This window comes from Colletotrichum higginsianum, chromosome 5 (genome assembly GCF_001672515.1).
Source record: "Colletotrichum higginsianum IMI 349063 chromosome 5, whole genome shotgun sequence".
Classification (NCBI taxonomy): Eukaryota; Fungi; Ascomycota; class Sordariomycetes; order Glomerellales; family Glomerellaceae; genus Colletotrichum; species Colletotrichum higginsianum.
The window spans coordinates 2188462-2216405 of record NC_030958.1 but is presented as its reverse complement, the minus strand read 5'-3'; the positions used below and the strand labels follow the sequence as shown (position 1 = coordinate 2216405).

Sequence of the window (27944 nt, the reverse complement as noted above, 5' to 3'; positions counted from 1 at the left end):
CGATGGCCTGGGTTTGCGGATCCGACAGTGCCATTTAAAGCAAGCGACATGTGTCGACGAGTCTCCAATACTGGTCGTCCATGGCGATCTGTGTTGAATGAACGCGATACCCGCCCCCCTCTCTCTACGCGATTTTTTTGGAGGTTGCAAGTGCCGAACGTTGAAAGATGTTAACTGTGACATCTCAGTAGTATCGAGCTCGTATTTGTCGCTTGTTGGCGGTGATCTGATCACAGAATGCAACCAGGCTACTTTTCGATGACCGCTTGATGCAAACCGAAGATTGAATGACTGCAATCCTTGAAAACCGGGTGATTACATTCAAATAAGCACCCAGTCAGACTCCTCCTCGCTGCCGGAGGCCGGTCTCGTCTCCGCCTGCTCCTCAACGAAGTCGACTGGCCGACCGTCCCTCTTCCAGACTCTGGCATCCTTCATTACAAAGTTGACCTTCCGCAGAGCGCCCTCGTCTGTCCTTGGGTCCGTTTCCAGGGCAATTATGTCGGCTCGGTATCCTTTCTCGATCGAACCGAACAAGAAGCCGCTCTTCTTTTTGCCGCAGCTCTCCCACCCGCCAATGATACATGCTTCCAACACATCCGGCACGGGAACTCCAGCCCGGATCATAAGCTCCATCTCCAGAGCACCTTCTCCGTGAGGAAAGGCCCCCGTATCACCGCCGGCAGCAAGCCGTACACCAAGATCGTGCGCTCTCTTCACTCGCTTGCTGATGTTGTCAAAGTCTGGAGAGTTCCGCAACACCGCCAGCGTGGGGACGAAGATGGTTCCGCGACGGCGCATTTCTCGGAAGACCTCGTCGGTCGTCTCGTTGCAATGCTCAATGGTGTCGACTCCTGCCTTAATGGCCATGAGCGCACCCCTTGCTGTGCCCGCGTGGCATGCCACAGGTAACCCGCCCAGTTTTGCCTCCCGAACGATCTCGTCCATTTCTTCCTGGTTGAACATGACCACCGCCGGGTTGGGATCTGAGGGGAGGAACGGAATCGCAGCCCGTGGTGGCTGGATAGGCGGTGGGAATCGCATGACTTTTCGTCGATAGTCAGCGTAGAATTTGATGATATCCGCTCCGTCACCCACTCGGCGCCGGACTGCCTGTCTCACACCCACCGGTCCATCACAAGCATCCGAGATGCGTGGCAGCTTGGCTAAAGTGTTCTCATGACGGACTTCGTATGATCCGGTGCTTGCTAGGCATTCCGTGGCTACAAACAGCCGGGGACCTGGCAGCAGCCCTCGATTGACACAGTCTCTGAGGTTCGCGTCGTACGACCGCATCCCTTCGGTACCCAAATCTCTGTATGTAGTGTAGCCGGATAGCAGCGCGGCGCGGAGATGATTGGTGGCACGAACGATTCGCTCCACGATGCTTTCGTCTCGCATCTGTACTGTAGACGAGGCTTCACTAAGCTCTGTTAGATGAAGGCGCACAGTTGCTCGAGTCTGTCATGGCTCACTCGTATGAATGCAGAAACACATGAGTGTGAGCGTCGACGAACCCAGCCATCACAACTTTCCCCCGAAGGTCAATGTCCCGTCTGTTTACAGCGAGATCGTTGCCATCTGCCCTTTGGTACACATCCTCAATGGTACCCGTGGTTGAGTCGACAATGATAGAGACATCTTTGTCGAATGTTTTCCTCCTCGCATTGAAAAGCAACGATGTGTGTATAGTGGTGCGTGAGCTGATGATTTCGCGACTCATTTTCACAAGGTCAGATGGTTGCATCGCACAAATCTAAGCTTGCTCCGGTGCCTGGCCAGTGTTTCTGAGCTGCGGGGTACGTGAAACGGATCTCTTAAGCAGGAACCGATAAATGAAGCATTGCATGGTTCACTTGGGAATGATTGGTGCTTTCGAATCAACTGCTAAATGCGAGACTGGTTCCCGTATTGGTTCCGAGCTTACGTATGACCTGCGTGCAAACTAACCATTCCTGGCAACTCTGATGACTTCGGCTTTCCCAAGGGGTGTTGTTTGGACCCTGGAGCCTTTCGGCCGGCACAGACAGGCCGCACAAAAGTTGGGGGAAATGTACGCGGAGCAAACCACAACAGAATGAGGGTTGGCCGGCAGAGGGAGGAACATGGTTTTCCAAATGTACTATAGCACCTGGAGGTGGCTCAACTGTCTGGTCTACTGTAGATGGCGGGGGGAGGGGAGCACCTGTCAATGGATGATGAGTTCAAAGCGCAGTTGGCTGCTCGGCTGGCCACCCGCTTGACGGTTGGTAGAGTTAGATGGCTGTTGGGGATCGTGAGGCTGTGTGTGAGCTCTGCAAAACTTGATGTGTGTGTGAGAGCAGCCGGTCATGCCGGCAAATGCGGTCCCCACATCAGACGGATTTGGTACTGTTCGGCCATCGGTCGGTTGCCTCTTCGTTTGCGCCCGGGATGTGGGAAGAAGAGCAACCCATGACGAGGATCATTGGAGGTGAGGCTTCCAGTGAAGGATACCCCTGTGCGACAAAAGTTCAGGGCTGCCGCGGCGGGACGCATTTTTCTCTTTAGGAATTTCGGTTTTTCTTTTTTACCGACTCATTATCGAGAGGCTCACCTAGAGATTCGCGGCCGCCTGCGCAACGCACGGGGAGACGACTCCGAGAGCCGGAAATCTGGCAGATCAAACTTCAGCCAAGGACTATCCGAGATCCTTACGCCACAGAAGACGTCGGTTCTGTGGTTAAGCTGGCTGTGGACCGCGATGTTTGTTGACAGCATCGATTATGTAGGCTGCTGTTGTGTTGTCGCAAGGACCGTCGAGCGCGGATGTGACGTCGGCCGCTGTGGAGAGCATGCCCTGATGGCCCGGTGAGGCGATGCTCGGCGTCCAAGACGTCCTTGGCCTAATAGACACCATTAGACGGAACCCTTCACATTTCGGGGGGTCGTCAACGATTTGAAGTGGGCGACGGAGAGCAGCCGACGAATGCCGACTTCGGGAAAGGCTGTGGAATCCGGATTTTTTCAACCCGGCCAGGAGGGATGACGAATGCTTTGAGGGAAACCGGGGATGGTGGACGATGCACGGTGGCCCGTGGGGACGGGCTTGGAAGACCCTGAATGGAAAATGGCCGGGTTTATCTGTGTAGAAGTGGAGGTGCGGGCGAGCAGGAGCCACGGGTGGGTGCTGAAAATAGAGACAAGATCGGCCCAGAGCAGGCATGCTGCATTGAGCTGGCAGTCATCCGATCCGTTGCACTGTCCATTGCTTCGTTCCTCGTTTCTCGGGAGTTGTTTTTGTTGTCGTTGTTGATAGAGGTCAGAGTTTGAACGAATGGACAGCCGTGCCGCTCGCTTCCCATTCCGATCAAGGAGAAGTGGTAGTAGTAATAGTAGTAGTGGTAGGGGGAAGAGAAGAAGGACAAGGGAGAGGACTCAGTGACTTCAATCCCCCTCTAGCGCCTCGTCATCGTCGAAGCGGGCTGCCACTGCAACGGCAACTCCTGCTGTCCTGCAAGCAGAACTTGGTAAGATGCCGCTGGGCAACATACTGACAGACACAAAGCCACAAACTGATCATGCTATTCTGGGGACACGAACGGACGTCTGCCGATGGAAGGGACAAAAAAACAGCGCACCATCTAGACTCGGTTTGTTGCGTTTGCCGCCTGCTAAACCCCCGATGGGGAACAAAAGCCTGCGCCAACGGAGGGTGAGAATGCAGCAGGCGGAGACGGTTGCATACTTGCAGCTGGCTGGGTCGGACCCCGAGGGGGCGATCTTCTGGGCTGAGAGCCTAGAAGAGGCCGTTTTACCAACCGCGTGGCCGCTAGATGTCGTTGGCAGTTGGGCTGCTTCTCGGCGACACTCTCGGCTCGGTGCTGGTGCTGGGGGGCGACAGTTCTGGAGCACAAGGAATCGACTGACAGTCACAGACTGAAGAATGACACAGAATGAGAGGGAGAGCGAGTCGCGTCATTCGTCGGGAGTGTTTTGAAATGGAGCCACATTCTACACTCTCTGAATGGCTGCAGCATAAGGAGGATCGCTAGGTACGTACCGGCAAGCCCCCCCTGTGAGTCTCCACTACTCAACCAATGAATGAGCGTCATAGGCAGATGACCCAACGTCTTATGCAAGTACACCGCCACCACGTTGTCCCTTACACCTGCTGTTCTCCCTGTTGTGTAAATTGTGCCAGTGATGGATACCTGTGCAACGTAGCGGACGGATGGGTTTTCCCTTCCCTTTTGGTTGGGTTACCCGTTGATTGACGCTTGTGGTCCGGGACGAAGCCAAGAACAGCCACCACGGTCCACACGGACAATGCGACGGACCCCCTGCAGCCTGGCACCACTTGCTTTTCTGCGTCGCTCTAGCATCCGCCGCCCACTTGGCAACCGACTGCCGCGCTTGCTGCTGCTGTTGCACTTGCTGCACTTGCCTCCTACGCTCGGCGCTCACTGACCACCCCAGGCCACCCCTCTCGCTCTTCCTGGCCTTGAATACGAGAAGTCTTGTTTTCTGACCTTCCCGCTTGTTCCACACCACACCACACCACCTCATCCTCCCTCTCACTTGATAAAATCCATCCACTCGCTTTTTCCTATCGTCAGCTTCTTATTCTTTCCTCTCGTTTCCCCTCTGGGTCACTCTTCCTTAACCACTACCCGAAGAACAAAACATCAGTTCTACCGTCTTTTTCTTCACTTGCCGGTCGCTTCTGCCCTCTTGATCCGTGCCACTCTCCTATTTTCGTATCCACTCGGCACCACCACCTCGAGCGAAGAACTTTCCGAGGATTCCAGACGAACCGAACCGACTCACCTTTATTCGCCGCCGTTTGTCTTTGACACATAGCAAGTAACTAGACCAGCAGCACTCAAACGGAAGTCCCATCGACTCACCCGACGTCCGGGAGGGAGAAATTTAGGCTACGGATATCTGATTGAAATATCCATTCCCGACACAAGCAGCTTTTCCTACCCTCGTTGCCTGCCTACCACACACATCATCCGCCATGCATCCCACACGCGTGCTTCAGCTCCTCGCCGCCGCTTCTGTCGCGCAGGCATCATGGTTCAACTTCAGACCAGAGCCTCGCGATGAAATCGTCAAGAGACAAACGGGAACCAGCGGTGCTCCCGAGACCACATCTTCGGTTGCTCAAACCACCACATCCGCCGCTGCCGAGACCACGTCCACGACAGCTGCCGCTCAAACGACAAGCACCACCGCTCCTGCTCAAACTACTACTTCTTCTGCCGCCCCCGTCCCGACCACGAGTGCCAACACGCCCGCAGAGTCTACAACTCCCGCCAACACGGCTGCTCCCACAACACTGAGAACCAGCACCACGGCCTCTGCCGCCAACGACGAGACCACGACCAGCGGCGCCAGTGCCGCATCATCAACCCCCACTTCCACACCCGAGCCCGTCACCTCCACCATCCGAACCGTCATCACGACTACCAACTCGGCTGGCCAAGCCACGTCTTTCACCACGGATACCACCGTCACGCACACGCCGGCACTGAACGAAGCAAACTCAGGCGGCTCTTCCTCCGGCATGTCTACACAGACCCGTAATACTGTCATTGGTGTTGTGGTCGGCGTCGGTGGTGCCATTGTGCTCGGTGCCCTCGGCTTCGTGGCGTGGAGAATCTGGGGCAAGAAGAAGCAGGCCGAGGAGAACGACGGCCTGATGGAGTACAACAACCAGTACGGCAACGAGCCGAAGACCGAGGTCGGCAGTGCTCAGGGAGCCGGCCGCACCCCGTTCCAGTCGACTCTCGAGAGCTATCACGCGCCAAACCAAGTCAACGCCTCGTCCAACTTCTAAGGCGACGGCGACTCGAGTGTATGATGATTGTTTGTTGCGGAAGAAAGCGTTGATTCCCTAGTCTCTCGTCCACGGATGGACGCGCACCCCCCCATGATTACTCTTTTCTATCAAATATTGCGGCTGGCCACTTCCGCCAGCCATGTGGAGTTTCGGACTGCCGAACTATGACGGCGGGCATGATTGCATATCGCAGGGTCTCGAGACTGTTGAAGAGAGCTACGTATATAGAATGCGGAATTTCTCTTCGTTACCAGTTGTGCCTCGGGAGGATCACCCCCCTCGACTGGTGCGGGCTTCAATCGGGCTATGCACCAGAACGAGGCATCGACCCCAGCAGAGACAGCATGGAGATAACACAAAGCCTAATGGACATGCGTCCGGGTTGGCAGGCTTAATACTGCACTGTACGTACGTACATCGTACATTTAGATACTTAACTTACTACTTTAATAAAAGGGCCGCCGAAAAGAATGGGATGGCATGCTGAACCCGAGCACGTACCACATTCAAAATAACGCATGTGAAGTCTGTTAGTGGAGAGGAGGGGGTGGAAGATGCAGACACAGAGTTAAACTCTCCGTACCTGAACTTTATCTCGCTCAACATAGGATCGCCGTTCGTCATCCAACTGCCATCTGAACAATTTTAGCCCAGCATCATCGTCCTCACCCGGCAGACCGTCCCGTCTGGACTATATCACGTGGACGCAGGCGCAGCGGGTGCATGCTGGCCCGTCCGTAATATGGCTTCCCGTCTCAGTGGTGTTTCGGGTCCGCGGCTGGTGTTGTTACATTCGTAGCTTTATGTGGGTTTGCGCGCCAGTTGGACGGCTATGGCTTTGGTGTTTCAGGTGTTGCTCTCCCAATTTCCCTATTCACAGTCAGCGAGCCACTCATGCCGCTCATCTGTTGCAGCCGCGGGGAGAGGGGGGAGGGGACCCATCTGTTCGAGCAGGACGAATTGAGGAAAAGAAAAAGGCTGCTGAAGTCCAAGGGGGCGGACGTTGTTGGAGCGTTATGCATCGTTTTTCTTTTCACTCCTTCTTTCCTTCCCTCCCCCATCCGAGACTTTTTCTTCTGCCTGTTCCATCTCTAGAAGTCGAGCACTGCGTCGAGAATTCGGCTCACTCCCTGCACGACTGCACGACGCTCGCTGTATACGAACCGACGAGGTTAAGCCTCGGTCACCGAAAAGCGGTTGTTTTCTAATTCGTCAATTCCGATGAGCCGGTGAGACGGAGAAGCGTCCTCCCCACAGCATTTCGGAGACTCGAACGACGGAGGGCAATTATCATTCGCAGTCACGGGAATATTGCTCTGAGTCCCCGGTACTCGACGGTCCCATCGGATCAACCAGTCGATTGGGAACTTGGAGGAGAAATCAACACAGGGAAAAGGGGCAGCGAAGGAGGCGACACAGGGAAGAAAGGGAAAAGGGAAAAGGGAAAAAAAAAGAAAGAAAGCAAAACGATGCGGATATCGACATTGATCACCGCCTTCTCGACGGTGGCCATCGCCTCCGCTGGCGTGATGGCGCTTGACATTGGCGACGAGATGCGTATGGGCTGGAAGATGGGCCTGCTGCCGCGCCAGGGTTCGCAGAACCTGCAGACTTTCGACGGCGACCTGGGGGGAGTCAAGGCGTCTGCGGTACGTTTGTGGCTATGACAGAACCACACCAATCACTGCTTCGTTTCCTTTTTTTTTTCTTCTTCTTCTCTCCCTCCTATTTCTTTCTCGGCAATGATGAAGACGACGGCAACGACCATGTGGCGGCGGCGGTTCCAGGATTGGGGCCCCGGAAGACGTTGCCGGTGTGGCGGTTTCAGAAGCAGGATCAGGATGAAGGACGCCGTTGCTGACTTTATGGCGCGGACAGATCACCAAGTCGAATAACCCTGAACGACCATTCGAGGTTGACGGTGACACCTTTGTAAGTTTTATCCAGAAGGAAGGGGGGGGGCGCTCTTGCGCCCCTCGCGGCTATCCTGGCCGGGCACAGTTGCCGCTTCTCGTGAGAATTTGATGCTGACGGTAGTGAACAAGCCCGACTTCGCAACGGCCGCGAACAGGTCGTGCGACAACCAGAAGAACAAGTGCTCACAGGCAGCCAACAACGGGGAGAAGAAGTTCGAGGTGTCCGAGTGCGACAAGCAGGCCGGTAAGTCACGCTCGTCCCGGCCTCGGGGCCGATAATCCCCTTCCCCCGTCGCTTCCCCGCCAGCGGAGGGTAGGTGGGGGGCACGGCGGATGAAAAGAGACCAGCATGCTGACAACGATGGGACAATGTGCAGAGCAATGCAGGACGTCGATCGACTCGGCGGCGAAGCAGAGCTTCGGCGAGCCGGTGTTCGCGGGCACGGATGGGAACTTTGACATCTTTTGTGACCCGTGAGTGGGCGGGAGCCTCGATCGTCAAGATGGAGCAATGAAGCTGGGGGGGGGGGGGGGGTTAACGAATGCTGACGACGTTGTATGTGTATGTATATCTTGCGAGCGCGTGTTCAGGGGAAAGAGCGTCGCGTCTCGGCTAGGAGGAAGTCGGGCCGGGTGGGAGTCTTTGTTTTCTTTTTTTCCTTTTCACTTTCAAACTGTACATGTTCAAATCTGGTTCTGGCGTTCTCCAAAGGGCTCTCGAAAGCAGAGCGCGGGGTTGATATCCCCGGCCGTCTCGCCGGGTCGTCAGTTGACGGGCAAGCGGCCATCTTCAATGAATAATATTACGTTGAAACATGGCATAGTATCATTTGCGTGGCGAGGGAAACCCCATTTGCCGCTGATGGGAACGTTGACAGCCAAGGGGGGGGGGGCTTTCGACTTGGCGTGGTTGAAGCGTAAGAGTACCAATGGAAAATACCATCTCTGAATGCCCTCACTTTTGGGGGAGGGCCGAAACCAACGTTGGAAGGCCGTCCTTGGCCCAGCATGTAGCCCCCTACGGCGGCGCTCCTCCTCCAGCACTGACCAAGGAGCTGAGGAGTGGTTTTCACTGCAGTTCGGAGTAAGACGGTTTTGTGGGCTTGGTTAACCGACCTGCCGCTGGGAGTTATGCGGACGGCATGGACAGGGCCAGCAGAAAAGAGGTTTTGATGAAGATTCCCATGTTCCTCCACCAGCAAAATCTCTTCGTCCAGCTAGGGAGGTGTCAAATGTCCCCAAATAGCCATAATTCACACGATGTCCAATCTAACCTCACCGGGTTCAACGCTGTTCTTGTCGGCTCGGTGACTTTGCCCCCTTCCCCCTTCGCGCGCAAACCCAATGACCTTCCTTCACTCTCCCACGCACACCTTGTCTACGCCGAACCGCGTTTGTGGTGCGAGACACCGCCGTGTTGTCAGACATCTGGAGGCGAACCGGTGTATCGGTCACCACCCAAGACACAGGAGGGGAAACGTCCCAGGTCTGTTCCCGCTCATCTGACGACATGAAAAGATTGGGCGTTTCCGAAGCTGTAAGTGATGCAGGCCAGCTGCCGCAACCATGGGACGCGCGCGAGCTTTTGAGTTTCAATAGCATGCATCTGCACACACTTTTTTTTTTTGTAATCGAAACAGCAGGCGCCTCGCCGATGTTCCGTCACTTTTCGTACCTATTAAACCCAATGATCCCCTACCTACTTAGAAGGGAAAAAAACACAAAACAATTCGTACGGCGCCGAGAGAAGGATGGACCCCAAAATTTGACAGATGGGGTTCCCGTCATGCAGGTCGCCCGGGACTAAGAGCGCGCAAGTGGCTTTAGCTTAGTGTCGAGGGAGTGTGCTAGTATCGGTAGTGTCGCCGTAATCTGTACATACTCTGAGGGGACCCAACCCTCTTTTTTATCTCCATGGTTGATCGATGCGGCGGCTGCAAAAGGGAGAGCGCTCTCGTTGTCAAATGTCAAACCGACTTGACTTGACTTGATACGCCTGAGTCGAGAGGCAAGGAAACAAAAGGCGGTCAAGGCCCGGCCGAGGACTCTGGATAGTACCCCTAGGTAGCTAGGTATGCAGCATGGCCGCCGCCTGCCACTCGAAACGATGTTTTACGGGGAGGGAGGGAGGCGCGCTATTGTAGCTTGTAAGACACAAACGTTTCCAGCCGGACGCGAGCGAGAACCGATCCGTTGGCAAATACGATGTCGTCTAGGAGTTCAAGCGGCGGGGGGGGGGGGGGGGGGGGGGGCGCTCCCATCCAGCGGAAATCACCCAGAGATCCAGAGGCGATTCCTGGGGCGAGGTACAATTGTTAGCGAGGTACGGCAGGGAGTGCGGGGATCGTGCGGCATCAGAGGTACCCGCCATCTCACAATGCAGGCAAAGAAAACGAGACGAGATTGCACTGGCCATGATGGCCCGTCCCCGCCGTGCGTTCGGCGGGGACGCTCATTAAAACACAGCTAGGCCGCTCACTGGCCCCCGTTTGGAGAGGTTGTCATTCGAGTTGACAAAAAAGTTGCCAGCCTGTCCCTGGCGCGCCCCGGTTCCATCCCAATGGAAGGCAGGGTGCCCCGACTCCAACTCCCTATCCGCAATGACATTCCCTCCTTCATATGCTTGCTTGCTGGGTCTTTGCTGGAATGGAATAGAGAAGAGAGAGAGAGAGAGAGAGAAAGAGAAAGAGAAAGAGAAGAGGGGGAAAAAAAAGAAGAAAAAGAGAAGAAGGACCAACAGCGCCAGAATGCCAGCTGTTGTGCTGTCTTCCCAACCCCCCCGTTCCCACTCGAATCGTCCAATCTCATCATGCCACTGGTCCAAGGCCCCACACAAACGGCCCCGGAGAAGGCGACCTCGCTCTCTTCTCTTCGTTTCTCTCTCGAGTCTCCCGTGAACGCCCGCGGATGAGGGCAACGCCTATCCCCAGGTTATCATTCTTGAGGTTGCAGGTGTAAGGGTTATTGAGCTTTGGGCTCTAAGCTCTACTTAAGCGGCGTCAAAGGCGTGTGTCTGTCTGTCTGTCTGTCTGTCTGTCTGTCTGGCCGTTCATTCACCCGCACCTGCAACTGGTACCTGTACCTGGATTCATACCTGTACCTTGCCCGTCCCGTCGAATCCCCGTTCCTTGTCTGTCTGTGTGCATGGTACCTCGGGGGTCCGCTTCAACCACCAAAGGCCTGGGCACCATCATCTCCAAAAAGACGGCAACCTTCGCATTAGCTAGCTTCCCGTGCCATGCCATGCCATGCCATGCCTCGACTTGCCTCCAAAGTGACTTCTACCCGACTTCCACCACTCTACCTACCTACCCGTGCTGTTCATTACCTCCTGAGTCCTCACGTCTCACACCTCACATCTCGCGTTCCTTGAACACACTCTCCTACCTTCATCCCCCTCCATCCTCGCCCGCCCATCCAAACCATCGTCTTCCTCGTTTAGCTCGAGCTTAAGAGCTGTGATCCCGATGCGTCCGGTACCCGCGAGCTGCCGCAATTCAGTCTTCATGTCACTCCTTTAGTCAATAATTTCCCTCTCCCCCAGTTTCCCTTCTGCAACGACCCCCCGTTTCCTAATCCCTGAACCGGGCCACCTGTCTTGCAAATAATACCTTATTCCTGCGGGCTACATACACACGCTGCACTCTGGCACCACCCCTACCATCCATATTCGCCAGCCAGAAAAAACTATTACCTACGCGTCCGTCGTCGCGACCAGAGGATAAACAGCCGGGCCCCAGATATACACACAAAACTTGTCTCCAATCACACGGGCCGCCTTTGCTCCTCCACCCCCTTATTCCTGTCAACAACCTCGACAGCCCGTCCGTTCCCTATCCCTCTCTTTTTTTCTTCTTCTCCCCTCCCTCGCGGGCTGCTTCGTTTGTGCACGCCGTACAATTGGAATTCTTGTCTTTTCAGAGGGCTGTGAACGAAAGGTCCTCGACGCGAAATCTCAAGAGACTTAGCTGCAGACGACTCCATCGTCTGCGCTGATCTCGCCGTGGTAAGCTAGCTACCCACTTCACCTCACCTCACCTCACCTCACCTTACCCTACCTTGACCTTGCCTTTGCATTCCCCCTTCGTGGTGCCTTTGACCGCCCTCGGCGGACGCCACCTTGATCTTGGATCCCATTCCTGATTGAAACAGAGTCCCACAAAGACGTCTCCTCAACACCAACCCCATTCTCCTCCTGCTGCATCCGCACAGGACGGCAACGGACCGCTTCGCTCATCGCTCAATTCGCCGCCTACGTCGCCCGCCCTTTCTTCGACGTCCACTGCTGCCGAAGGCGAGGACCTCGGGTCCTCCCCCATTTTGCCTTCGCTACCCGCGCCGAGACTCCCTGACCGAGCTCGGGAAATTCTGAGGACTCAACCCAGCGTCGAACAAGAGGAGAGATACGTGACCGCCAGCTGGGGTTCCCCGTATTCCGCAGAGGACACGGGACTTCTCCGTCCCCGGAGCATAGGCAGCGATCAATCCGAAGACTCGCCCATTCATCACATCGCCATCCGCACTCCCTTTCTCCGTCCTCCCCCCGCGCTTTCGCTCGCACAGGAAGATTCCCCCGAGCCCTACCTCAGCGCCGCTCAAGTCCTCGCCAATCGCGCTCGACGACCTGCGCGACGACTGACTGAAGACTGGATTCGCCAGCACACGGCTGGAGAGAATTCCGAGAGTCGGCACTGGTTCAGTGACGGAAGTGAGCACTCTTCACTGAGCGGCTCCGGATCTGGCGACGAACCCGCCTGGCACGAAAAGGATTCTTTGCAAACACCTAAAGCTCGGCCGCGCCTTGCCCGCGCATCCCTCACCGAACCTCGACACCCTCGCACCCGTTCGAGCGTCGAGACGCTCAAACCGGAAGACGCGAAGCCTCGAGACGACATCCCAGAAGCAAACATGGAGAGCCCCGAGCTCCCAGAGGCCGACTTGGTCCGCGACCTCCCAGACCTCCCTGCCATCCCCACAACGCCCAGAAGGAGCGCGAGTGCTACACATGGCGAGTCCATAAAGGCTCCCATCACGCCGATGCGAAGTGTCTCGGCAAGAGTTCCCGCCAAAGAGCCGAGCATGACACCGCGGCTGAAGAAGAAGGTTCCGTGGAAGGGCAAGAATATCATGGTTCTGCTTCCCAAAGACGATGAGCGCGGACGCCCCGGACAAGCGCCCAAGCCCCTGAACCAGACCGAGATTGAAGGCATGTTCAAATCGTGGCAGGAGCTTGGCTACGACATCAGCGGCTTCGACCTGGACGTGGCAGAAGGTACATACCAGGCTCCCACGGGGTACTCCCAGAGCCGAAACGCCTGGCCCGACTTCGACGAAGTTGCTAGGGAGCGTGCGGAACACACCTACAAGGTCACATTGCCTGACTTGAACGGTAAGTCGGCGATCCTAGACGCAACGGTCGCCGTCAAGCTAACCAAAACGCAGCCTGGAAAAATTACGTCAATGAACTCAACGAAGCCAAATTGCGAGCTCTCGGAGTGTCGTTTGGCGACGACGACCCCCCAGCACCGTCGATATCGCCCGCGGCATCGCAGCCTAGCCGACAGGCGTCGGCGCAATATCCGCCTCTGCCTTTCTCTCCGCCCATGCCTACGTCCTCGGCCTCGAGCAACCATGTTCAAGGATACCCTTTCCCGTCGCAGTTCATTCCCGGCGGACGTTCCTCTGCAGGCCAAAGCCCGAGTATGGCTTCCCCCGTTGGTTTCGGAAGCCATCCGGCCAAGTACAATGCCCGACAGTCGATCTCGGTTCCAATGGGTCACTCGCCCTTCCAAATGGCAAACCAGCCTTCGCCATTGGGCTGGCCCTCGCAGCACAGAACCGATTCGCCTTCGTTGCTCAACGGAGTTCTATCTCCCGTTTCGCCCTTCACCCCCGAGGGTTTCGCGCCGACCGGCAGCCCTGCGTTCAACGCACATCAGCGCCATCAGTCTCTGCAGTACCCCATGATGCCCCACCAGTTCATGCAGCAACAGCAACCTGCGCGGGCATCCCCACGCCTGCAGGAGGTGCGAGAAGATGAGGAGGAAGTGGCCGAGGAAGCCCCCGCAAAGCCATTGGAGTCCGCGCAGGTCAACGACGATGACCTTCAGGCCGAGATCGATGAGGCCGAATACCACTTGGAGGAGCAGATGCGCAATGAGTTAGAGCACGAGGACTACAGCCCGCACAACGAGGAGGCCGCCGCGGAGCAACTTGAGGACTTCTCCCAGCAGCAGACTCTGTCGCATGTGAGAGACGCCTCCGTCCAGTTCCAGGCGGCACACCCGCCGTTGCAACAACAGCAATTTGTTCAGCAACCCGGTGACGGTCCCGTTCTCCACCACCCGCGGCCTCACAGCCGTGGCCACTCACTGTCGCAGAACTTCTTTTCCCACCACGACGAGACGCGGCCTCGTGGCGACAGCTTGGCCGGATGGCACGAGGTCGATCCCAACCGAATTGACGAGGCGGCAGAGATCGAGACCAACCCTAGCAATCTCGGCACGCCCGTGCAGGATTTCAGCCTCACGACGCTCTTGCAGCAGCACCAGCGATCGTTCTCCACGGCTAGCAACCCTTGGCATGACGTCTCGTCGTCCATGTCGAGCAACTCCGGCATGCCGAGGAGACCCAGCCATGCCAGCAAGCCATCGCTGTCGAAACTCAACGTCAAGGCCCCCGAATTCAAGTTCAACCCGGGCCACGAGTCGAAGTCCAGCTTCACCTTTGGAAGCGGCAGCAACAGCTTTCAGCCATCTGTGTTCCAGGCGGGAGGCGGATCCTTTGCATCGTCTTCTGTTGTTTCACCGTCGGCAAACTCTTTTGGTGCACAGTCCATCTCGTCCAAGATCAATGCCGCCGCCCCTGTCTTCTCTCCCGGCCAGAGCGACTTTAGCTTTTCTGCCTCTGGTCCGAAATTCCGACCGGATGCACCCGCCTTCACACCCTTTGGGAACGTTTCGGACTCCGTTACCAGCCCTGTGTCGGGCAGCGAAAGCGCTGGAAACCGCACCAGCTCCATCTTCGGCAACATCGATCTGAGTCTGTCCGACGTTGTCAAGCCTCCCAAGAAGAACAAGGCGATCCCCATTGTCCCTCCGAGCAGCAGCAATAATAACAAGAATGACGAATCTCAAGACGATCTCCCGGATGACGCAGATGGTCGCCTGATCGACGAGTCCCGTATCAAGAGAGCCAAGGCCACGAGAGGGGATGGCGACGATGTTCCTCTCTTTGCTGAACCATCGCCTGAGCCCACCGCGATGCAGTCTCTCCAACCTGTAGCAAAACGAGAGGATCAAGATGCTTCAGAGCACAGGTCGGGCGACGAGCAGGCTTTCACGCCAGCAGACACGACCATGTCTTCCACGGTTGCTTCGGAGCATCCTACCGATTCCAAGGCTGTCACAGCGACCAGCCCCTCGGATACTTCCCCTGACCAACAGCAACTGAATTGGGCACCTTTCGAGTTTGAGTCAAAGGCGGAACTTCAGGACTTCAATGACGCTGTGCCCTTTGGCATCGACACCTACAAGAAGGGCCACAACAAGTCATTGTCCGCCACCGCCAGGGCATTCATCCCCGGCGGCGGTTGGTCTGCGGCTGCCCCCGAGGCAGAGACGGAGGAGGACGAAGAGGACGAACGCGATAGGGAAGACACTATCGAGCCCGTCCTGCCCAGCACCGAGGCTCCGGCTCAGTCGTCACCTCCGCATGAACCGTCTCCGAACGCGTCGACATCTTCCAACTTCGCCGCCCCCAAGGGATTGGGCGCTTCTCGATTCGCCAGCCCGCCGAAAACTAAGGGTCTCTCGGCTTCTCGGTTCGCAGCGTCTCCTTCACCTGCTCGTGGACCCGGTGAAGAAGAGCTGGAAGAAGGGGAGATCCTCGAGGACTATGTCGTTTCCGATAGCGAAGAATACGCCGACGAGACCCAGGCGCACGACTTCTCTGGCAAGCAACCCGCCAAGAACGAGCCGACCTTCGAGGAGATTGATGCCATCATGAGCCATCTCAACCAGAATGACCCGACATTTGGCGTGAACAAGGCCACTGCCGAGGCTGCCAGATGGCACCAGCCCAGCCCCAACAGGCAGATCCAGGTCGCTGGCGTCACCAACCTGTCGCCCTACAAGATGCAAGCGGGCAGTCAGTACCGCAGCAGGACGTCCAGTCCTGTTCGTCAATACCACGGCCTCCCGGTCGACAACTCGGCGGTGCCGAGCACAGAACTGGATGACCCCTTCGTCGACCCCCGGATGAGCGCGCAGTCATTCAATGCCCCCGTCACCCACTTGAACGGCGAAGAGAGCGCTGCGCACAGCGACTGGGAAGGGGCTTTCAGCGACGAGGAGCAGGCCAAGCTGGAGCAGCGCGTCCAGTTCTTCGACGGCCGTGTCAACGAAGCCGTCAGCGATCTGCTCTCTGCTCGCCTCGGCCCCTTGGAGAAGGCACTTCTCTCCATCAAGCAATCCCTCCGGGGCGGCTCTAGGAGAGCATCCTCTTCTGTCCGTCGCAGCGTTTCTGCAGACATTCAGCACAGCGATGCCGACGACGAGGACGAAGAGCCCGTGCCGCGCCGCTCGATGAGCCCACGCCGCGACAAACGCATGGAGCAGATTCGTGCAGCCGTGCTCGACGCTTTTGCGGTACAGCAGCGCAGCACTCCTCCAGTGGCTTCCGCCGCCGCCCCTGCTGCCTCTGATGACACCGCCAGCACTGCTGTTCTCAAGGCCTTGGAGGATATGAGAGAGCAGTTTGGCGCTTCTATGCGCCTTGACTTCCGCGGCGAGGACCTACGCAACATTGTCGAAGAAGCCGTCGAGAAGCGCATGCCGACTCCATCCCAGCAGTCGGCAGCTGGCCACGCCAAGGACGAGGCGGTCAACAACAAGCTGAGTGAGCTCCAGGCTAAGGTGATCGATCTTGAGGAGCGCCTCTACGTCGAGCGAACCCAGACGGAGAGGGAGGTCACCGATCGCCGCGCTGCCGAAGACCTTGCGGCAGAGCTGGAGAGAAAGCTTCAGGCCGCCGAGACCCGCGTCGAAGTCGAAATCATGAACAGGAGCATTTTCGACAACCGCATCGGTGACCTCGAGGAGAAGCTCAGGCATCAGGAGGAGAGAGCTCAGGCAGAGCTCGATGGCCGCCGCGTCGCCGAAGATAGGCTCTCCGAGGTCCAGCGCCTTCTCCGCATTGCTACCGAAGAGGAGAACCGCCTCAGGGAAGAGGTTGAGGAGCGAGACCACAAGCTCAAGGCCTTTGAGCAGGCCGCTTCCGCGCAGACCATGCGCATGACCCTCATGGAAGCCTCGCAGACGAGCGCCAAGCAGGCTCAGACTGAGCTCACCAACAAGATCAACGCAATGGAGGACGACCTGCGCGGTGCCCATCAAGAAGCCAACCGCTGGCGGTCTGAGGCGGAGCGCGCCATCGAGACTGCCCGCCGACAGCAAATCGACATTGAGGAGACCTCCAATGAGAACAAACAAATGCAGAAGTTTCTTGACACCCTCGGAACCCAGCTCCAGGAGAACGAGCGCGTCAGGGAATCCTGGCGTGCCAAGTTTGTCTCCCTTCAGGAAGACATGGCTCAAGCTGCTCGCGACATCACGGAAGAGAATGCTCGTCGCACCAAGCGCGAGCAGGCCCTGCTCGCGCGTCAAGAGGTCTTGGACGCTAAGCTCCAAGCCGAGGCCCGTACGCGTGAGCGTCTTGAGACGGAAATTGAGCGACTGGAGCATGGCGAGCGCCAGGGAATGCGTGCTGTCAGCGAGTGTAAGCGCCTCGAGGGCCTGCTGGGCGAGATGAAGACCGAGAACCACAAACTTCACCAGTCTGCAATGCGCTACCAGAGCGAATTCAAGGAGGCCAGGGAGTCTGGCATCAACGAGGTCCAGCGAACACGCGTCTCTATGCAGCGCGAGATTGACGAAGCCAACCACCACGTCAACGTCGTCCGCGAGGAACTCGAGGAACAGATTGTCAAGGTCAGAGCCGAGCTCGACCAGGTCAACATGGACGTCGAGACTGCCAAGGCTCAGTCCGAGATGATGATGGAGGAGGCACAGTCCAGCAAGACTGAGGCGATCGCCGAGCTGAAGCGGAAACACCAGAACGAGCTTGAGGACTTCCAGACCCGTTGGGAGCGCCAGCTGAGCAACGCCGTCGAGGATGGCCAGAAGACCGAGCAGCATCTTCTCGAGCGTCTCAGCCTCTCGACATCCAAGACGGAGCATCTGCAAGACCGTATCGCCCACCTGGAAGAGAAGCTCGAGATCGCCAAGGAGGCTGCTCGTGCCGCCGCACAAGCCGCCAAGTCCGCAGGTGTCGAGGTACCTGCTCAACCCGCGGCCACCTCCCTGCCCAAGGCTTCCGCAACCGCCGCCGCCGCCGTCGTATTGCCCAAGGCCATGGACCTCCCCGAAAAGATCTCGCCCCAAGCCCTGAGGGAGTCCATTATGGTGTTGCAGGAGCAGTTGCAGGCCCGCGAGCAGCGCATCGAAGAGCTTGAGTCCACCGTCGACAAGCTCGACCCCGAGGCGCCGACGAAGATTGCCAAGCGCGACGATGAGATCACTTGGTTGCGCGAGCTTCTTGCCGTGAGACACGGCGACCTGCAAGACATCATCCTCGCAGTCTCGGCTGAGGATTTTGACAGGGAAACCGTCAAAGACGCTGCCATTCGTCTCAAGGCTAACCTCCAGATGGAGGAGCAGGAGCGCGAGCGTGCGATGAACGGCGGATCGGCCATCAACCTGCCCAACATTGCGCAGTCTCTTCGTGAGGCTGCTTCGCCCCGCGTTGCCCAAGCTGTCGGCCCCCTGGCTGCAGCGTGGGGTAACTGGCGAAAGTCCCAGCAGCCCATCTTCGCGTCGGGCGGACGAAGTGGTCGGCCCTCGACGGCACGATCTGCTTTCGGCAGCAACCACACTCCCTCCAGGTCCACGGCTTCGGCATCCTTCAGCAACAACTCGAATGGGCTGATGACGCCACCCGCCTCCGGCCTTCGCCAGACCCTTCCTTCGAGCACGGAGGAACCCCAGCCGACGGCTTTCCAGACTACCGGCCGTCGGTACACGGCTCAGCAACTTCAGAACAGAACTCGAGGACCGTCATTCACCGACGTGCCCTCGGAGCCTATGCCCCTGAAGAGCCCACCTGCCCGCCGGCCATCGAGTCGCTCCCATCAACCTATGACGCCCCCGATGATGCGGCCAAGCGCATACGACTCGGACGCTCACCCGGGCGACTTTGACGACACAGACTTCTTTGAAGATTAAAGGGAGGGAACCACCGACGAGTGGAAGGATATGTGGAAGTGTGGAGGATTTCTTTTGTCACTCGCACCGCAGTCGATCTTTCGCACGCAGCATGCTTTTGAGCCCAAGAATGGACACACTAGAATGATGATACCCCCTTTTCGCAAAACTTCTACTACTACTATAACACACTGAGGTTTCGGAGGATTCTTCAACCAGACGGAGTGTTTTACTCTTGTTCAGTCCTTTGGGGGAAACATGTTTTTTCATGGTAATACTTGCTCATGGGACAGAACACCAAGGGGTAAATTAATTTTCCTTTGTTTACTTGGTCCGATGGATACCAGCGGGTGGAAGAAAGAAAAAATGACGATGAATTGGGGATGGTTTATTTAAAGGGGAGGGGTGCTTGCAGAAGTTCTCGCTCGCTACCTAGTTGGCCCGACTATACTACCATTGCTCCCTCGCTATTGCTTCACTACACAAGAACGTATATAGTATTAATTTGCAAGCCTGATCTGGCTAATACTACCTTTGGTCGAGACTCATGTGCATTGTGTCCTGGTGAATTCGGACTAGTCGCGACGGGTGTGAGATTGGTGCGCCTCTTGGCAAGATCTCGAGGAGCGTTCCGAAACATCAATATGGATCACGTATCACCGATCAACAATGACGAATAGCTCTGGGGAATACCCATATTGGAGAGGGGGGGGGTCATCATCGGGCCTTGAACGCTTGTTTGCTTTGTTTTCTTCTTCATTTCATTCAGGTCGTATTAGAAAGAGGTATATGTATGCAATCCCCGCCCAGAAAAGAGACTGCCTGTTTCTTTTTTTTTTTTTTTTTTTACACGTCCCCTCATCCGAGGTGGTAGTAGGAGTACTAGTAGTGGTGATGGTGACAGGGAGATGGGATTTGGTTTTGTTTCCCATGTCTTCCTCTTCCTCTTCTTCTTCAAGAACTGCTCAGGAGCTTCTCGACTGCCCACTTCACGGAGAAGTTGCGCAGGTCCGAGTAGTGCTGGCCGACGCCGACGAAGAGAACGGGGACGTTTGTGGCGTGGACGAGGCTGACGAGGGTGCCGACCATGTTGCCGACCGTGTCGCACTTTGAGATGATGAAGCCGTCGAGGGTGCGGACGGCGCCGAACGCGGCGTTGAAGTTGCGGGCCTGGGCGACTGAGTCGGTGCCGACGAGGGCCTTTTTGGGAGGGGGATTATGTGTTAGTCTTTGCTGCGTCAAAGGGACCAAAAGGGGGTGGGGGTGGTCTTACCTCGCCAACCATGAGAATCTTGTCGGGTTGGGCAAACTTGGCAAACTTCTCCAGCGACGACATGAGGCGCTGATCGTTGTGCCTCCGCCCAGCAGTGTCGATGAGGACAACATCGAAGCCCTCCTGCGCGGCGTGCGAGACGGCGTCGCGGGCGACGGTGGCGGCGTCCTTGCCGTAGCCCTTCTGGTACAGCTCGACGCGGCCGCCCTCGCGGATCGTGAGCTCCTTGAGGTTGCGGACGTGGACGGCGAGCTGCTCGACGGCGCCGGAACGGAACGTGTCACCGGCGGCGATGAGGACCTTGTACTTGTTCTGCAGCAGGAAGAAGCAGATCTTGGAGAGGTTGGTGGACTTGCCGACGCCGTTGACACCGACGATGGAGATGACGTAGGGTCGGGCCCTGCGCAGCGAGGTCGCGGGCGGCGCCGTGATGGCGTCGATCTCGCGGAGGAGGTCGAGCGACGACGTCGGCGTGAGCATCTTTGTGAGCGACGCCTCCATGGCAGCCTGAATCCGCGCGTTGATGCTCTCGAAGTTGCCCGTTTTGACGCCCAGGAGCTCCTTCTCGACGCCCTCGCACAGCCGCACCGCCGCCTCGCGCGCCACGTTCTTCTTGAGGAGGTGCTCCTCCATGCCCTTCATGGCCTTGTCGAGGTCCGCCTTGGTGAGAGTCTTGCCACCGACGACATTGCGGAACAGTCCGCCGATGGTGCTCAGGCCGGTCCCGATAAGCCCGCCGCCGCCCGACGAGGACGACTCCGCCTTGGACGCGGTGCTGTTCTTGGCCTGCGCCGAGGCGAGGATGTTGTGCACTTCGTCGTCGAGGTCCTTGAGCACGAACTGCCCCTTTGCCGTCTTGGAACCCCACGTCGTGTGGTCGACGTGCTCGACGGCCGACGAGCGCGCGGCGGTCTCGGCTTCCGAGTCGCTCGTCGACGACTTCGGGGCGGCCGAGTAGTCCAGCACCACGTCGTCGTCCTCGTCCGCCATGCCGTCGGCGTCCCACTTGCGACCCTTCTTCGTCGATGACCTCGTCGCGACCTTGGGCCGTCTGCCGGCGGACTCGTCGCCGGACGACACGGGGCCCGAGGTGCCGGCCTTGCGCGCGCGCCGCGACATCTTGGCCACGGGCCCGGCCTTTCCCACCACAACGCCGCCGGTTCCGGGGGTCGAGGGCCGCGAAGTCGTCGGCGTCGCGACAGGTGTAGAGTCGTTCGATGCGGCGTTCGCGCCGTTCAGACCGCGTCCTAGTGGAAGCCAACAGTTAGCACTTGTTAGTTCTAGTGACATGTTCTCATGGCCTGTTCTCGTAACCGCACGGCAGTGCGCGCGGCGCATTCCGCTTACCCCTATAATGCAGACCAGGGGGGAGAGGCGGATCGTCGCCGAGGTTCCCGGACAGCGTCTTCTCCTCCTTGGCGAACTCGGCTTCCGAAATGTTGGAATCGCCCTTGGCCCCCGTTGTCTCGAGCTCTCGGACCTGCTGGTCAAAGTACTCGTCGAACTTGTGGCATTCGACCAATGTCGTATGGGGCTTCGTCAGCTGTTCGCCGTATAAGTCCACAAAGATCGTCTTGATATTGTCGACAAGCTTGTCAATCCACGACAGGTGGAGGAGCGATCTGTACACGGCCTGCCCACGTGTTCGTCAGTGTCACGCATGACCGAGGCGCATTGAGGGCCGCGGGGACATACCACGAAGATGACACCTAGTTCCTTGACGAACGTGTAGCGGAGTGTGTGTTGGTCGCGCTTGTACGGTGGGTTGCTGGCCGCGGACTGGCTCGAGGCGGCGCCGCCCTTCTCCTCAATGAATACATCGGCGATGAAGTTGTTGATGACGGACGGGTTGACGGGCGCATATGTCCTGGACCAGAGAACCACGCCTGAGGTGGTCAGGATCTCGAATGTGTCCAACATTGTGTGTATGCGCTTCGTTTCCTTGGGTTGCGGCGACAGAGAAAACGTGGGGAGTGACGACACGTAGAGAAGAGGAGGGAGGGGAACCCGTCAGTCAGTTTTGGGGCGACTTTCTCGATGATCCAAAATGCTGTCCTGTGGCGCAGGCGACAGACCCGTGGCCGATAAGATGCACCATTCCATTCGTACGCAGATGGGTTGGCTCCCGCATCGCTCGGGGGGGTCTATCGATAAGCTCCGGAGACGAGGATAATCCGTCAGTTTGACGCACTGTCTGCAGCATGCGAAGAACATTTGGTGTGTACAGTGCGCAGGAGTCTGAGCTCGGCCCCTCGCCGATGACATGGAAGTAAACACATTTCCACACCTACCAGCTCCATCCACATCAGCTCGCGGCCCGCCAAAGACGACGTGGACTCACAGAAGGGAGGCATCCAAACACCCACGACGCCGAATCGAACCCCCCTTCTCTCTCCTTTGCTGCCATTCCAGTCCTCGACAGAGCTTTTCGCCAGATCACCCCAACGAAAATACCCGAATCACAAACCAGCTCTTTTTTTTGCCCATCATGCAGCGTCCACAAACGTACGGGCAGTCACCTCCCCTGCACCACCCGGTTCCCCAGCATGTCTCGACGGTTCCCCAGCTACGCTCGCCTCCTCCACCCGTGTCGCAAACCCAATCGCAACAGAGCTATGGGAGCCCCTATCAGCAGCAGGGTGGCACAAGTGGAAATGTGTTCGGCGCATACGGGCAGTTCATGAACGACCCTACGGCACAAGTTGCGGCGCAATTTGGACAGACGGCCTTCAAGCATGGCCAGGAGTACATGGAACAGAACGTACGTCAGAGGAAAAGGAGAATCCCCGGGAAGCGCATCTTTTGGGGAGGCCCCGACATTTCAGAATGCATCGAATCCACCGCCGCTGACGTTCGTTGCAGTTTAACCGTTACGTCAACGTCAACGCCCTGAAGCACTACTTTAACGTCTCCAACTCGTACGTCATCAACAAGCTATTCCTCGTGCTTTTCCCCTGGAGGCACAAGCCGTGGTCGCGCAAGCAGTCCGTCGGACCCAGCGGTCAAGAAGGATGGTATCTCCCGCCGCGGGACGACATCAACAGCCCCGATATGTACATCCCCGTCATGGCCGTCGTAACGTACATCCTACTCTCCACCCTTATCGCCGGTCTCCGCGGCCAGTTCCAGCCTGAGCTCCTCGGATACACGGCATCGACGGCTCTGGTGATAGTGGTTGCGGAGATTTTGGGTCTGAAGCTGGGCTGCTATCTGCTGGGCATCTCGAACGACTCGCAGCTCTACGATCTGATCGCGTACTCGGGCTACAAGTTTGTCGGCATCATTGTTACCGTCGCCGTGGCTGAGACCTTTAACGGCGGCAAGGGCACGGGTGGCTGGATCGGCTGGTCGGTGTTTCTCTATACGTTCCTGGCCAATTCTCTGTTCTTGGTATGGTTGTATCGACTCCCTGACGCAGACGTGATGGACTAACTTCCCCCTCCAGATGCGATCTCTCAAGTACGTTCTTCTGCCTGAGAACGCTGCCAATGGCGCCGGTCCCATGCAGACGGGCGATTCCCGAGCCAAGCGAAACCAGAGGACCCAGTTCCTGTTCTTCTACTCGTACATCGTTCAGCTGCTGTTCATGTGGATCCTTACGAGACCTTGAGTCGACTATCCCTGCGGGGGTTGTGATGTAAAAAAAGTACGAAATCAAAAGGCGTACACGGGACGGAGTCAGGCGCAGCTGGGTAGAAGCATGCGAGGAAATCAGATAGAAGAGAAGAGTTGCCGGTTCAAGAACGACCCGTTGCAAAAGACGAGTTGTTTCTCTAGAATCGAACACGCATGTACGATAATGCGGCATGTCGTGTCGCTGAGCGCGTTATCGCTGCTTGCTGGTGAGCTTGGAACGCGGTCGAGATGTGTGCTATCACCGCCTGCCTTGGGCTCGAGACGAGGAAGCTCGCTCCATGTAGCTTGGCGTGGCCAGGAATAGGTTACGAAATAGATGTTGAGATGCTGCAGTACAGACGAAGAAACAGAGCTGTCATGATATGTCGGCGTTCAGGATTCTGTATTGGTGCATCGTGGTCTCGAATTGCATGTAATGAGCGGCGCCTGATCATGCACGCATCGTGCTGCCTTGGCGGTGCTCTTTCAATGAGATTTCGATGGTTGACACGTCAAGTATTTTTTTTTGTTTCCCTTCCAGGCAGCGTCCTTGCCGTTGCTTGCCTGTTCCCCGGAGCTCGCAACCACCCGGAGGCGTAACTGATAGTAATAGTAAGTACACAGAGTGGTGGCAGGCTTCTGGTATTGGTGCAGACCTGAGGCCCAGATCGCAAGTACCCAATAAAAGCCACCTTTGACACTCGCCTGATGTTTGCCTAGGTACCAGGAGCTGCCAACTGGGCCACCGGGCTTACTAGCTTCACTCGAACGGACAGCTGTTTATAAGCCCCCCTGTCAGCGCGAGGTTGTTCCTCATTCGCCGATCCGAACTTCGGCCGGCCACCTCCACACGAACCGGGCTCTCCCACACCTTGCCGTTCCAGCGCCCTTCCTAGAACGGGAAAAACCCCCCGCCAAATCTTCAATCCACCGGCCCGTCAGCCCTCACACTCTTGCCGATTACAAATTCGCCAACTTCCAGAGTGCTTTTGAACAGATCTCAACAGACTCTCACACTGGTCGCGCTGTCTCTGTTTATAAATATCGCCTACTGGGACACCGACCGAGGCTGCATGAACAAACTGCTCCAGCTCTTACCAAGGGAGTTTCGACACGACATCGCTCATCGCGCCTCATAGCTGAGCATCAACACACTCACACATACGGACGCAAGACTTCGCCTCAAGAATCACTTTACCCAGCTGCACAGAAGCCGCAGAGCCGTCATCATGGCCCTTCCTCCGATTGTCACGGCGACCCTCCAGTCCGCTGTCCTCAGCGGCACGTCCAACCTACTGGCCCAAGCCCTGACGGCCTACCAAACCGATGTATGATGTTTCCATACGCCAGGACCGCCGGAGGGATATGTTGCGTCGTCGAATCCTAAAACGCCGCCTGATCATGTCCTGAGCGAGACCCGTTGCTAACCCTGCGACCAGAGCCAACTGGTCATTGACTGGGTTCCCGTTTTCCAGTTTGTCATCTACACCATCGTCAGCACACCACCCAATTTCATGTGGTGAGTCTCTCTACCGGCAAATAAACGCTCTCGCGAGACCGCCGATGCTTTCGTTCGGACTCAAGATTGGGTCAGCGTTCAAGAATATTGACTGACACAACCCGCTATAGGCAAGGCTTCCTCGAGGAGACCTTCCCGGCCTACCTCGTCTCGCCCACCAAGAATGCCGTAGCGTCGGCCGCCGCCAATGACGAAAAGAAGCTGGACCGCGAGGCGCGCGAGAACAAGCTTGTGGAGCCCAAGCTCAACATCCGCAACACGCTCATCAAGCTGTTCCTCGACCAGACAGTCGGCGCCGCCCTCAACACGCTCGCCTTCAGCATGTTCATGCACAGCATCCAGACTGCCATGACCCGCCCGGAGCACCTCGCCGCCGCTCACCACTCGGGGTCGTACCTCTTCTCGCGCGGCGCCATCGACTACAGCAAGGTCGACTGGCGGGCCGTCGTCCGCAGCAGCCAGCTCGAGTTCGTGTCCATCTTCCTCGCGGGCCTGAAGCTGTGGCCCGTTGTCAGCTTCGTCAACTTTGCCTTCATCAAGAGCATCGAGGGCAGGAACCTGGTCGGTGCCTTGGCCGGCGTTGCTTGGGGTATTTATATGAGCTTGGTTGCGGCCCGTTGAGTCCGACTTGTCTAGTGGCGGTGTAAGTCACCGGAGGGGTTAGAGCGTGGGGTGGGGGCTGGCGAAAATGGTAGACTGACGATGATTGGGGTTTGCGGATAGAGCGACCATTGGAATGGCATGCACGGAAGAGACGTGGTAGTTTTTTTTTCTTTTTCTGAGCTTTCCCCTCCCCATTCTTTTCTTACACCGGTTCGAGGCACGGCAGGGCCGCCTGCTGGATCTCGAATCGAACAACGTAGATAGATTGATGGCTCTTTTCAAACGGAGGCAACGTACGGTCTCCTGGCCCAGTTCTATAGAAGAATACAACATTCATATCACTGCTCGATCACATACGGAACTTTACAAATCTCGCTGCCAGTCGCAAGCCTTGCATCCCGGAGAAGCGCCGTTGGCCACAATGAAGGTCCGCGAGTCTGAAGCGAGACTCGTTCTCGAGAGGGTTCTTCTGAACAGGGGTCGAGAAGCGTACGGTGCCGGCACGGAAACCGTGATATCTCGGATAGTCGTTGCCATTTTTTGCCAGACTGGCTGGCATGTTTTGGGGGTGTGAGGGTGATGGAGACTGTCTTGGACGCATACCACGCGACGTGTGAGGTCGAGCTGGTTGTATGACAAGATGCCATCCATGTCTTTCAGTCTGGATTGCAAAGAGACTCGGACCCGATGACCTTTTTTATTTTAAACCTTGAGATGTTGCCATTGGGCGATCTAGTAGTTGAGTTGGGGAGAGAGGGGCACCTCTCCGATAGGAAGGAGTGAGTTTGCCTTCCACCTGTCTCACGGGTCTCGTATCGACTCTGTACTATTTTCGTATTGTGGAAAATAGAGAGAAACGAAGAGGAGGTTTGCAGATGAGATCATTTGAAAGCGTTGCATCATGTGCTATATGTTGGTCAAAAGAGTTTGCTGAATGAGACTATGTATGGTAGGCGGCCTGCCTGTCTGCCTGCCTGAGTCGCCGGTGAGACGGCTGGCTTAAAGGGCGAGTGACGTTGGAATTCCTTAGCCAAGACATTGGGGACGCCGTTTGTGTAGCCGCAGGTTTGTGAAGTCGATTGGAAGGAACCGTGATTGGACCACAAACGAGAGGGGAGAGGACATGTCTCCCAAGTCAACACCGGCGGCCGAGCACCAGATAGATACGCTTACTATAGACAGTAGTCCAGATGTAGTGTAGTGAACAGAGCAGAACACATGAGAGTGAGTGGAGCACACATCAAGATTGGGTGCGTGCCGCAGGCGCACCTCTAGTCTCCAGCGCTACGCTCCGTTTGGATGGGACATCGGAGGACCACTTCAAGGCAAGCGTCGTTGGGTGCATGTTCCGGAGCCTGCTCCTCCCGTATCAAATGCTCCACGAGATCTCATTGGCTGCGCAGTTACGCGTCGGCAGAAAAGAAGAAGAAGAAACAGCTGAAAGGAAAGGAATTGAGCCACGAAGGCCCGCGATTGGTCAAACTGGCCCCAAGTTTTTTTGTGTCAAAGGGCGTTTCTGTTCAGGGCCATGTGACGTCACTGAGCGCAGCGCAGAACGGGCTGACGGCGCATGGCGGGGGCGGGAGGAGATCGGGCTCGCGCGGGCGCTGCACAGTGCACAGTGCACGCACCTCGGAGCACTCTTTCCAGCCCCAGGAACCGGCTGAGAGGCTCGCGAGAGGAGGGAGGCAACTACTACAACCGACTAACTAGACAGAGCAAAACAAACAAAATCCGGATGGGACTCCGAGAACGAACGGGCCTGGCAAGAGGCGAGCATGGAGCTGGAGGGGCAGCCGAGAAGCACTAACGACGACGGGGAGCAGTGATTTTGCAGCATTGCGACCCCACGTGTGAGGTCGGGATGACGTGTGGGGAAGACACTGCGTCACTGGCAAATGAGCGGGCGTTGCGGCTAGTGAGGCATCTATACTAGGTAGATACCTAGGTA

General features: G+C 57.0%; 7 protein-coding genes across 7 annotated transcripts; 5 read left to right on the top strand and 2 right to left on the bottom strand.

Annotated features, from left to right (window-relative positions):
* Positions 1–321: 321 nt before the first annotated feature.
* On the bottom strand, positions 322–1747 carry CH63R_07573 (Amidohydrolase; the record flags this gene model as incomplete). The annotated part of the gene is made up of 2 exons (XM_018302548.1): positions 322–1423; positions 1476–1747. The coding sequence occupies 2 exons, from the start codon at positions 1745–1747 to the stop codon at positions 322–324; spliced, it is 1374 nt and encodes a 457-aa protein (XP_018157326.1).
* A 3234-nt stretch (positions 1748–4981) lies between these two features.
* CH63R_07572 (putative Cell wall protein) lies at positions 4982–5803 on the top strand (the record flags this gene model as incomplete). Its single annotated transcript, XM_018302547.1, has 1 exon — positions 4982–5803. One exon carries the CDS (start codon positions 4982–4984, stop codon positions 5801–5803), a length of 822 nt encoding a protein of 273 aa, XP_018157325.1.
* Positions 5804–7275: 1472 nt separating this feature from the next.
* Positions 7276–8200, top strand: CH63R_07571 (Ribosomal protein s17; the record flags this gene model as incomplete). Its single annotated transcript, XM_018302546.1, has 4 exons — positions 7276–7455; positions 7685–7738; positions 7852–7966; positions 8100–8200. 4 exons carry the CDS (start codon positions 7276–7278, stop codon positions 8198–8200), a joined length of 450 nt encoding a protein of 149 aa, XP_018157324.1.
* A 4430-nt stretch (positions 8201–12630) lies between these two features.
* Positions 12631–19004, top strand: CH63R_07570 (Myosin class II heavy chain; the record flags this gene model as incomplete). Its single annotated transcript, XM_018302545.1, has 2 exons — positions 12631–13111; positions 13165–19004. 2 exons carry the CDS (start codon positions 12631–12633, stop codon positions 19002–19004), a joined length of 6321 nt encoding a protein of 2106 aa, XP_018157323.1.
* A 933-nt stretch (positions 19005–19937) lies between these two features.
* Positions 19938–22176, bottom strand: CH63R_07569 (SRP54-type protein; the record flags this gene model as incomplete). The annotated part of the gene is made up of 4 exons (XM_018302544.1): positions 19938–20183; positions 20257–21503; positions 21604–21889; positions 21952–22176. 4 exons carry the CDS (start codon positions 22174–22176, stop codon positions 19938–19940), a joined length of 2004 nt encoding a protein of 667 aa, XP_018157322.1.
* Positions 22177–22519: 343 nt separating this feature from the next.
* CH63R_07568 (ER to golgi transport protein yif1) lies at positions 22520–23866 on the top strand (the record flags this gene model as incomplete). The annotated part of the gene is made up of 3 exons (XM_018302543.1): positions 22520–23017; positions 23119–23646; positions 23702–23866. 3 exons carry the CDS (start codon positions 22520–22522, stop codon positions 23864–23866), a joined length of 1191 nt encoding a protein of 396 aa, XP_018157321.1.
* A 1234-nt stretch (positions 23867–25100) lies between these two features.
* On the top strand, positions 25101–26011 carry CH63R_07567 (Mpv17/PMP22 family protein; the record flags this gene model as incomplete). The annotated part of the gene is made up of 3 exons (XM_018302542.1): positions 25101–25199; positions 25311–25390; positions 25501–26011. 3 exons carry the CDS (start codon positions 25101–25103, stop codon positions 26009–26011), a joined length of 690 nt encoding a protein of 229 aa, XP_018157320.1.
* Positions 26012–27944: the final 1933 nt, after the last annotated feature.